The 10,941-nt window shown below is 58.7% G+C and overlaps 2 protein-coding genes across 2 annotated transcripts; both read right to left on the reverse strand.

The window, feature by feature from the left end:
- Positions 1-600: 600 nt before the first annotated feature.
- LDBPK_353710 (hypothetical protein, conserved) lies at positions 601-4,944 on the reverse strand (the record flags this gene model as incomplete). Its single annotated transcript, XM_003864903.1, has 1 exon — positions 601-4,944. The coding sequence occupies one exon, from the start codon at positions 4,942-4,944 to the stop codon at positions 601-603; it is 4,344 nt and encodes a 1,447-aa protein (XP_003864951.1).
- Positions 4,945-6,825: 1,881 nt separating this feature from the next.
- On the reverse strand, positions 6,826-7,503 carry LDBPK_353720 (hypothetical protein, conserved; the record flags this gene model as incomplete). The annotated part of the gene is made up of 1 exon (XM_003864904.1): positions 6,826-7,503. The coding sequence occupies one exon, from the start codon at positions 7,501-7,503 to the stop codon at positions 6,826-6,828; it is 678 nt and encodes a 225-aa protein (XP_003864952.1).
- Between the last annotated feature and the right edge of the window lie 3,438 nt (positions 7,504-10,941).

The following is a 10,941-nucleotide window of genomic DNA, read 5'->3' on the forward strand; positions in this document are numbered from 1 at the left end:
AGCCCCCTCCCCTCCACCCTCCGCACACAAAGACACAAAGGGGGGGGCACAGATAAGCAGAAAAAAAAAGGGAAGGGCAGCGATCGAGGAGCACCATGCCAGCACGGCACTCACCGCGTCGAGAGCACAGTCAGCTACATAAAAAAAAAAGATAAGCTGCGCGTGGCTGTCTGCTCTTCTTCCCTTTTCCAAAGAGAGAATGTGTGTGGGTGTGTGCGTTTGTGTCTGTGCTTGTCAAGTAGAGCGTCCGCCGTTGAGTACAAGCGGCCGCAGCACCAAAGACTTCGTGCATGAGGTGCACACCTACACGCGCACTTGCATGCAGATGCACATACGCCAGCAGACGCGGATTGCCGATGCGCGCAATCAAGCCGCCTCATCCCTCCTCTCCTCGCATCCCCCACCTCTCTCACTTAATCCTTTCGCGCGTGTGTGGGTGCGGACAAAAATCTGCGCTGATGAGCGCGAAAACGCTCCAGCTCTTCCGCTTTGCTGCCGCACCTCGTTTTCACCGGCCGTCATTGAAGTGCACCGCTCGTTGATGTAAACACTGCAGCCCGTGGGGGGGGGTGAGGGAGAGGGAGAGGGAGAAGGGCAGATTCAGCACCGCAAGAACCTCGCCTCCATCCTACCGCGCTGGCCGAGCTCGGCAGTGTAGTGCACAAGTAGCCCCTCTTTAAGTGTGTTTGCCTTCAGCAGGGCCTCATCTACAAAGATGCGATCCTGCGGACGGGTGGTGCCGCTGGGCTGAATGAAAGCGCAGCGATCCTGCACTTCGCACACTGTTCCTCTCGCACCGGCGACGTCAGGGGTGTGTTTGAGGCAGAGCGGGCACCGTGCTTCGATGTAGACGAGCCCGCACAGAGGGCACTTGGCGGGGCTGAAGGGAATCTCGTCGCCGCGGACCGGCGCAGCCGTACCAGCGGAGCTGGCGGCGAGGGTGTCTAGCTGGGAAGCGTTTGATGCCCCACAGGACAGCGCAGCAGAGAAGCTCGGCGATAGTGTCTGCTCATCGGCCTTCAAATTCAGCAGCCCTACACAATGCCCCTGTGCGTCTCCGCGCCGCTTCCCTGTTGCCAGTCCGTTGATTTGGTGCGTTGCCTCGCCGCGGGGGTCGAGTTCTCCGGTACCTGCGGCAGCGGGTGAGTGGAATCCATCGACACCATCTACGTCGCCCGTCAACGCATCGTCGCCAGCAGAATCCCAGTGAGGCAGCATCGCCCTACTCCACGCTGCTCGCTCAGCGCCGCAGTGCATACAGTAGCGCTCAAACTGGACATTAGCCCGATCGCACGCGCGACACTCCCAGCAGGTCGAGACGAGCAGGTCCTGCGTCATTGGCCGCAAGGCGAGGCAGCTGCCACACACATAGCGGCACACGTCTGAGTTGCTGTTGGACGAGCCACACTCCTCACACGTCCACAAGCCACCGTCCTCCAAAAAAGGACACAGATTAGGTGGGTGGGTGCCGAGACACTCGTGACACACCTCGACAGCGGTGAAGTGGCCCTGCGCGCTGCGGCTGAAGGCGTCTTGGGAGCCTGTCACCGCCACCCCACACACACAGTCGACATGCGTAAGGATGCCCTTCAGGAGGGCGGAGAGACGGCGCGCCGTGAGGGATGCGGAGAGCCACTGGCACAGTGTGTTGACGGCTCGCCCCAGCAGCGCGACGACGTCCATGCGCACAGGCAGCCAAGCATCACCGTCCACGCTGCACCACTCGCGCCGCAGGCAGGACAGGGTCCTCTCTATGGTCGGGCGCCTCTGAAGGTATGCCCGAGTACTCGCGTCGACTGTAGTCGCTGCGGAGCCGGTAGAGACGCCGCTATCAGATGCCCAAGTCTTCTGTGTCGTCGACACAAGCGCTGTCGGCATAGCGTGGGTCGATCTCTCCGTGAGCAGCGATTCTTTGGCACAGCATTCTGCAAGCACTTCGCATGTGTGAAGCAGCACGACAGCAGTCCAGTACCGTTTTGCGCTGCCACTGTCGCATTTTTGCGGCTGCGGTACCAGTTTCACGTAAGCGGCACAGTATGGGCACACGGCGCTACCCGCGTAGCGAGCCGGTAAGCTCGCGCCGCAGCCGCCACAGACGCGCAAAGACAGCAAGCACAGGCCCTTCTCCTCACAGTTTGCCGCGCATCCGCTGCAGTGCTGCTGGTGGAGCGGCGCGGCGTTGTCCAGCCCTTGCATGTGGTGACAGTAGAGGCACCAGTGGTACACTTGGCGCTGCTGTTGGCTCGGCACCGCCTCGGGGGACGTGGGGCTCGCGTGACCGCTAGCAGCGGACACTCGCCCCGGCATACACGTGGCTTCTGCGGAGTCACCGGGGTGAACGAAAGGATCCGCGGTGCTGCCGCAACACCGACACAACATCGCGAACGGGTTCACTTCCTCGTGACCGCAGTGGCGGCACACGCGCGGTACGTTCACTGGCCCTCGGCACAAAGCCTGCGGGAGACACTCCACCTGCGGGCATGAGGGGCAAATGCGCTCCAGCGAGCTGCGCCGCTGATGGCAGCCTGCGCATATCCACACGAGGCTGTGCCGCGCGGCATGGTTCATCTTGAAGCGGCCGCACTCGTGACAGACACCGACGGCGGCCGCGTACACGGCTGCTCTCCACGTGGCAGCTGCTGCGGCACCGCGTCTCTGGTTTTTGTCGCAGTCACGGCTAAAACAGCACCCGCACACCACTGATGTAGACGCCGCCGAGCCCTCAGATTCGGTGGCTTCTGCGGCGGCGTGCTGCTGGATGCACGGCCCTGTTGGCTGTCCGCAACGGAAGCACAGCAACGTCTGCCTAGCTGGATTGCGGGCCCCGCAGTCTCGACACTGCCACGCCGTGCGGGCCACCGCCCCGGCCAACGACGCCTTGTTCAGCAGCGTCTGACCACAGCTGCAGCACTGGCTCAGCCGTTCGTCCTGCGCGTAGCCGCAGGCACCACACAACACGTGGCTGTATCGCAGCGCTGAGCACACACAGTAGTTGTAGCGATCGCTGTTCAGTCGGCCGCAAGTGGCACACTTCCACAGCTGGCACGACGGGGAAAGGTGGGTTGCTCGATTCCAAATGGCGTCGCCGTCAACGCGCCAGAGGGCGGCGAGGTGATCAAACGTGGCAGGTGAGCCAAAGTCTCTGGTGTAGCACAGGGCGTAGTAGGAGAGAAACGGCATGTTGTGGGTTGAGGCGTCCACCCGGCACAGCAGCTCGTGCAGACAGAGACTTCGCTCCATACTCGCGTGGAGAGCCGAGACGAGAGCAGCTGTCAGTGGCACCGCGTAGTCGCGTAGCTGCACCGCTGTTTCAACAAGCTCGAAAATTATGTCTGCGTTGAGCTCGTCACCAATGTAGCACAAGGTCGCGCGGAAGGCCGGGATGACGCGCTCCAGGATCTCGTGAGGAGGCGCGCTAGGCACCTTGCTCGCGTTTTCCCGTGCGTGCCGCTGTTGCCTCCCGATATCGCGCATGCGATCGCACACGCCAGCCAGCACGCACTCCACGTAGTAGCTGATAAACAACCCCGCATTGTGAAACCCGACGAGGGCCGCGTATAATCTCTTCACGTCAGCAACGCTGCCCTCCTGTCCCACCAGCCGACTCACAGCTGCCATGGACTCCGTGGCGGCTGGTGGCACCGATAACCAACCTTCTGGACGGGAGGCGCCGAGGGCCTCCAGAGCAACCACGGCCCCGAATACGTCGCGCAGCAGCACCTGCGACACGACAGAGTGCGGCGTCTCACGGAGTTCGGGGTCTGGCGTAGTTGTCACCGTCGGCTGAGGCGCTTTGTAGAGAGAGCGCACGACATGTGGGTAGCCGAGTGCGTTCAGCGTGGCAGTGAGGTACGACATCGATGTCTCCATCTGCCTCGAGTCACAGCCGGTGCTCAGCACAGTACAGTGTGCGTGCAGGAGTGCCTCGACCGCTGCCTTGGTTGCCACAGGCGAGAGGTATGTCGCCAATGAGACACCGCGCTGGGTGACATGGGTGACGCACACGCCACAGTGCGCGAGGAAGCGCTGCGCCACCACCGCCGAGGCAAGTCCCTCCTCGCGGAAGTATTCGTAGGCAGCCAACAGAACGGTGAAGGGTGCCTGCTTGAGGGCTTTCATGGCGAGCACGGCGCAATCGTGGCGAGTGCGGTCGTCCATGTGGCGTGGAATTTGACATAGACAGCATTGCTGAATCTGGAGGCGTGCCGCGGGAGTAAAAGCAGATGCGCTGCCTGCCTTACCTTTTCGTCTGCCACTCGCGGAGCCGGAAAGAACCTCCACGATCTGCTGCAGAGACATCTTGATCGCCCTATCGCTCATGCAGGGATGCCACCGACAGCCGCCATGCAAGTCCTCCTCCGCTTGTGATGCGTAGAGGGCAGTGACTGCACTCCTGAGCCGTGCTCCACTGTCGCCCGTCGCGCTATCCATGCGACGAGTGCGCACCTGGCATGCCTGCACCACCGCGCACAGCAGCGCTGGCGATGACGCCTCCACTACGCGTCGCACCATCAACTCCATTTCAGATAGCGACGAGACAAGACAGGAGCTCTTCCTCAGCGCGCAGCTCTGCACCAGCGACGCCATCCACTGCGCAACTGTTCCCGCCGCATCGGCGTCCGGCCACGAAGCAAGCTGGCAGACGCAGTCGAGAAGCGTCTCATCCCATCTGCCGTTGGTGAGCAAGGCCGACGACAACGGCGTTGTAATGTCGGTCGAGATGCTGACGTGGATTTTGTTGCACAGGAGTCTTGCGAAAGGATGCATGTAGCTCCTCCAGAGAGACGTCTCCGCAGGCACCTCTGCCGGCGGTGCAAGAGGCGCTGACGCGGTGGCGGAGCCGGCAGCATTCTGCAGTTCACTCAAAAGTGCCAACGCTCGCGCATGCTGCTCCGTTGGCGAGGACGCAGCTACTCCGGAGACTGTGGACGCGAAGCTGCACATCTCTTCCGCAAAAAGACGCGGGCAGGAAGCCACGATGTGGTTACGTCGCAGTCGTGTAGCCATCGACGCTACTGCGCTGGACAAGCAGAGCGGCGCGGAGGTACGCAGCGCCTCCTCGAGCGACTCACGCGGCGGAAGCACACGCGGAGATAAAAACGGGCGCGACCGCGCCGCTGCTCTCGGCCGTCCGTGACCCAGATGCAATGGCCGTGCCTCACGGCAGGCAATAGATACATAGCTCGCCGATGCGTAGGTGCGGCGCATCGGCGCGAAGGCCTCATAAGGATCGCGGCAAACTTGACGCGCTGCCCGCCACTTTAGAGTGGCACCTCCTGCACATCTTGCAGCTTTAGACGACCAGCAGAGCGCCGCCAACGTCGGTGCTGCGGCTACTCTCGGTTTCATTCGTCGCCCCCTCTGCTTGCCAGCAACGGCATCGGAGAATTACATGAATCTATACACAGGGAAAAGATATGAGGAAGCAGGGCCGCGCAAGGGAGAGGGAGAAGAAGAGATGTGCAAAGAAGCGTACTAGTGATCGCGGCGTCACGCACACACACACACACAAACGAGCAGACGATGTGAGCCGATTCGGCGCGAGGTACGAAGAGACCTCTTTGGTGATCTCGATTGGGGCAGAAAGGCAGTGGCACACAAAGATGCGTGTTTGAGCCGTTGTCGTTGCTTCGCCTCGTTGCCACTCACACACCCTCAAGAAAGGAGGAGGGACTCTCTGTGTGGCCACCCGCACGACAATAGAGGGAGCGTGAGGCGAGGAGAGAGCGAGAGGCAAAGGGCGTAGGTCAACAGCAGGGACACACTTAAGCATACGCGTACACTCAACGATGCCCTTTCCACCGGCAAGTGACGAAAGAAAAAAGAACCGCGAAGGCAAAGCCGAGTGGTGGTCAACGGAGTGCGCCAGCTCCCTTGTAGGAGAAGCGGAGCTGATGAGGCGGAAGCTGGAGGGCGATGGTCGTCCGCGAGTTTGTGATGAAACGCCCGTTCCGCGCAGGGCAACGGGAGAGGAGAAAGGAGGCAAGGCAGACGTGTGAGAGGTGGCCAATCCAACGCGAAGCCAAGGAGGAATAGCGAAAAAAAAAAACGACGCAGGAGGCCCGGGAAAGCGTTCAAGTTCACACGCACCGAGCAGCGTCAGCAGGGTCCATTCAGACCGCTTTCGACGGACCATCAATCGCCGAAGAGCACGCATCGACGCAACCGAGTATGAAGGTGGGCGGCGAAGGGGCGAGAGGGCAAAAGGGGGAGTGGGGAAGACGAGGGGTGGGGGAGACCATGGCAGTTCTTCCCGTTTCTTTGACCAACAAGCACCTCCCTGACGGGACATCATGAGCCATGCATCGGGAGGCAGCGCTGAAAGCGGCCGCACCGTGGTGCTTTCACGCCGCATCCCTGGCCCTCTGATCTCCTCTGATCCCTCTGTTGTGTGGCGGCACCAGTAGTTGCTTCGGAGAACGTTGTTGATGCGGAAATGACGACATCTGATACGCGTCAGCAATACGAGATAAAGCTGGCATCAGTGGTGCACAGCCAGTAAGAGGGACAGAGATGAGCCCTCCGATTCACCGATGAAACACGAAGAGAGAGCGAAAAAGCTCATGCCAGAGTTGGAGTACTACCAGGGCAGTTTGAAAGACCAGGAAGACTCAAGGAGATGCACATGATAGACGATCAACCAGATACGAGCGGATGAAACAACAAAGAGGAAGCTGAAGGATCATGGTGCGGCAACGCTGCCACATCATATGGGTGAAAAGGGGAGCAACAGAATCGGCGGTTTGAATAGCGCCAGTGCCAGCGCGCGCGTCGACCTGTAGCACTGCTGCGCACTTTCGTGCTTTCGAAGTCTGCGGTCCGTGGCTAAGCGGCCTGAGGACGCTTTTCCTCCGGCAGAGGGAATCCGGGCACCATCTCATGCACAATCTCGTCCGGGATGAGCTTGTGGCCGAACGCACTAGTCATGGTACCCTTCTCCCAGTTCGTCGGCGAGAACTCAGAGCGCATGAGGGAGCGGTTCGGCTCCCGCCACATGACCGGGTTCTCCGGGTCCTTCTCATCCCACCCGCTAAGTCGCTGTGATGTCGCCAGATTCCAGTAGAAAGACGGCATGTAGTATGGAATGCCGAGGTACAGTATGCTAGGGAAGAATTTCTTGTCCTCCGCTGTGTAGTCCTTCGTCAGCTCCATGAACTTGCTCTTCAGGAGTTGCAGGCGGTACGTCTCGTGCGCCCGGCATACCATCCACGACTCCTCAAACTCGTGGCAGTTCACTGTGCCCCACGTCACCGGCTTCAAGTTCCGCATGCAACGGTTGAACGGAATCCAGCGGTGCACGCAATGATCACGGTAGACGATAGGCACCTGGTTCAGCTCCATGAAGTCGCGGGACACCGTCATTGGACGACGCTGGTGACCACGATCGGCACCGAACGGGTCCAGCTTGTTCCACAGGAGCGGGTTGTCGTACGGTCCCAGGTTGACGGGCGGCATCGACTCCCCCGGCTTGACCGATGCCAAGTCTTTGAGGTACTCCGTCATGGCGCTCACACGCTAAGGTAGCAGAGGAGGCAAGCGCACAATTCGTAAAGTCAGCAAAAAGGAAAAGAAAAAGAGGAAGCGCTACAGAAAAGTGAACTGAGAAACGCGGAACTCGCGGCGGGAAAAGGCAAGAGTCTCTCTGTTCCTTGCCGTCTGTCGCCACGGCTGGAGTGGCACACCGACCCCTCACTTGTGAACACGGAAGCGGCAATCACAATAAAAGCGCTACACGCAACGCACGCGCAGTCGCAGCGAGGCAGGACCGGGGGCAGGGGGCAGGGCAGGGGAGAAGCCAAAGAGGCAAAGAGGTGAAGAAAAAAAATGAATTCCGGTGGCGTTTTCTGCGTGCAGAATGGCAGACGTACTGGAGATGGATGGTCAACGCTAGAAAAAAAAGAGCTAGAAGAGTAAGGACCTTGACGCGGACAAGCTGTGCACGCACGCCTGGTAAGAGGCCTAGGTGATCAGAAGACGAAAAAGGAGGTGGATGCGAGGGAGACGAGCTCGAGGAAGCTGCGCTACTTTAACACGACTGTGCACCTATATGCGTGCGCATGTGGGGGTCCGTCAATCCTTGCTGAGAGAGAGAGAGAGCCTCTACTTCTGCAGCTGTATTCCCTATGCACGTGTGCTGTTGCGCTGTGCCTCCTGCTAAAAATGTGAAACACAGCCGCTTGTATCTCTGTGCTATTCTCTAAAGCTAGAGCAAAAAAATTCCTGCTGCTGCGGGGTTTTGGCGCGGCCGCTGCATTGACGACAGCAACAGCCAAGAGAAAACACAGAAAAGCAGCCGGCGTACACGATGCGTTCGAGCATCAAGAAAGATAGGAAGGTGGGGCAGCAAGAGAAAGAGGATTCGAGCAGTGCAAACATTGATTTCACGGCAGGTGACACAACGAGTTTGTTCGCAGGTGCTCAAAAATGCCACGCGACAAAACCTCTGCGGCCCTCAGATGCAAGCACTTCAAATGTTTATCATCGATCACTGGCAAGTCGTTAGCGCTTTATGGAGAAACTCACGTCGCGCGCTCAGCAAAGGCCGCCAACTTGATCGATTCCTCCTGCACTGGTCGACCGCCTCCCAAGTGGCATTCATGTGTCGCCGACGCATCGAATGACTCTTGTTACTCTTGGTTTGTGCAACGTCTCCTTCCGCTTTCGTCGTCTCCCTGCGGTCGAACTGTGATGGGCGAGAAGACAACGTGCACGCGTCGTTGCCTAGGCTTCTCATCAAGTTGCAGAGCACAAACCACTGGGGAGCTATGCGCTACATTTTTTTTACTCTTCGCTGTATCGCTTCTTTCAAAAGCCTTTTGAGCTTCCACACCGTTTCCGGCAAACTCGTCAACTACTTCATGCGCCGTGTATCGCGCGTCCCTCACCAGTTCCTCAGCAGACACATCAAGTAACTTCCACCACCAACGCCGTCACAGGCGTTCGAAGTTTGTTTCGTCGAATTTGCGTTGGCCTTCCCCTTCAACTCGGCGAGCTGCAAACCGATCGCGAAATCGTCGATGAAGGAAGGCAAAGTGTCCAAGAACAACACTCAACAGCATGTAGAGACCACTTGACGCTGGTGATCTCGTCCCTGGGCTCGTGCGTGTGTGTGTGTGTGTGTGTTTGCCTGTTTTCGGTTGCGTGTTGCGTGCGAGACCAAGTGGCGTTCTTTTCTTTTAAGAGCGAGAGGACTCGCGTACGAAACGCCAACAGACGCACGCACAAGCATCCATCCGCAATCAGCAACCACCTGCTGTCCAATGTTTGAGATGGCCAATCAAGAAAAAAATCAATAAGAGGAGGTGTAGCAGAACGTCAAAACAAAACAAAGCACATATACATGCACACACACACATCCGCAAAAAGGGGTGAAAGGCCGGACAGCGGGGAAGACAGGAGGGGGTGGAGAGAAGCCGCAGGATCTGCCCCCACCGAGGAGCTGAAGAGGAACTATTATTATTAGTCGCTCATGCGCGCGTGCGACGTTGCCTTTTCCCGACATATAAAACGTTTCGAATACGCGAAACAAAAAATAAAAAAGGTGAAATCGCTCCGATGAATCCTTTTGTTCGTTTCTTTCGAGTGCGTCCCTCCCCATCACCACCACCCCACCCCCTCCACTCTCCCTCCCTCTCCACGCGTGCCTCGGCACAGGGCAGCCCTCCATCACCAGAACCCTCTGCGCAGCCGCGAACGTGAAAGTCGCAGAATAAAGAAGAGCGGCGGATTCGAAGCAGCGAAGTAAGCGGGAAAGAGAACAAGGGAGAGAGAGGAGGGAAAAGGAGAAACAGTGTCTGCAAGAAAACCGGTCACATGCGTGCGCGCAAGCCACCGTCCCTCTGGATCCCTTTTGACTCTTCCATCTTCCTTCACTGCCTTTCCATCGCTTATTTCGCCAGTGCTACACATGGTGACACCCCCTGTTCTCCGGCACCTTGTGCAAGGGCCGAAAGAAAGATGAGAAGACGAATAGATCCCCAGGTTCACTCCGCATTGCTTGGCCTCGAGGAGCAGCTCCTGCTTCGTGAGCCTCATCTTGTCGCTGCCGCTGCCGCGGTCTAGCTCCAGATAGTGGCTTGCCGGCTTCTGCGGGCGCGCCTTGTGGGTACCGAGCACGGCGGAGCGTATGGCGTCGAGCAGAAGCCACGCCGCGAGACTCGGGGGTATTCATGCAGGAGATCACTGGCAGAGCGTCATGCGAAATGAGGCACATCCCCTGCAGCCCTGGGCCTCTGTGAGCTTCTTTCCGAAGTCCTTTGGCAGGATGGAAGCAGCGGCTCTAGCGAAGGTGGACCAGTCCTTTCGGTGGTTCCCCCCCCCGCCTTTCTCTCGATGATCGGCAGCTCGTACCCCTGGCCCTTCGCTGTAGAAAAATGTAGCTTCAGATCTTTTCATCAACCGACACGTCCGGCAAGGGGGTCGCGCCCCTCAGTCTGGCCACCACAGCATAGTTTGCATCTCCTGTAGTGGATGTTGTCGTCCTAGGAGTTCACACCTTCAGTGACGACGGTGAGCGAAACCCGCGTCACCTCATCGGAGCCACCGTCAACACCTCTACGAGCTTTGGCTTCACCACCACCACCGTCGCATCCATGTGGCTGCTCGCTTAGGAGGCGTCATCATCGATGAATAAAGTATTTGCCCTCTTGTATAGGTGGCCCACAATGTAAAGACCAATCCGTTGTGACGCGCACGAACGTTTTCGCGCACAAAAGCAGCCAGAAAGCCTGGCTGAGATGCCGTAAAAAATGTTCTTGACTGCCTTTCTCGAATGCTGTACAGACACATGACCAAAATTACCCATTGACCGGGCACCACTGTCTCACATGATGAAGCAACACGTAGAGAACTTAGAACACGCCCATTCTGCCACACAACACAAGTCGAGCTCCACTCGACCCCGGGCTGCCGCAGGCCCCACACCTCGTTGCTCGAAGCAGC

The sequence above is a fragment of the Leishmania donovani genome, chromosome 35 (assembly GCF_000227135.1).
Source record: "Leishmania donovani BPK282A1 complete genome, chromosome 35".
In the NCBI taxonomy this organism is placed as follows: Eukaryota; Euglenozoa; class Kinetoplastea; order Trypanosomatida; family Trypanosomatidae; genus Leishmania; species Leishmania donovani.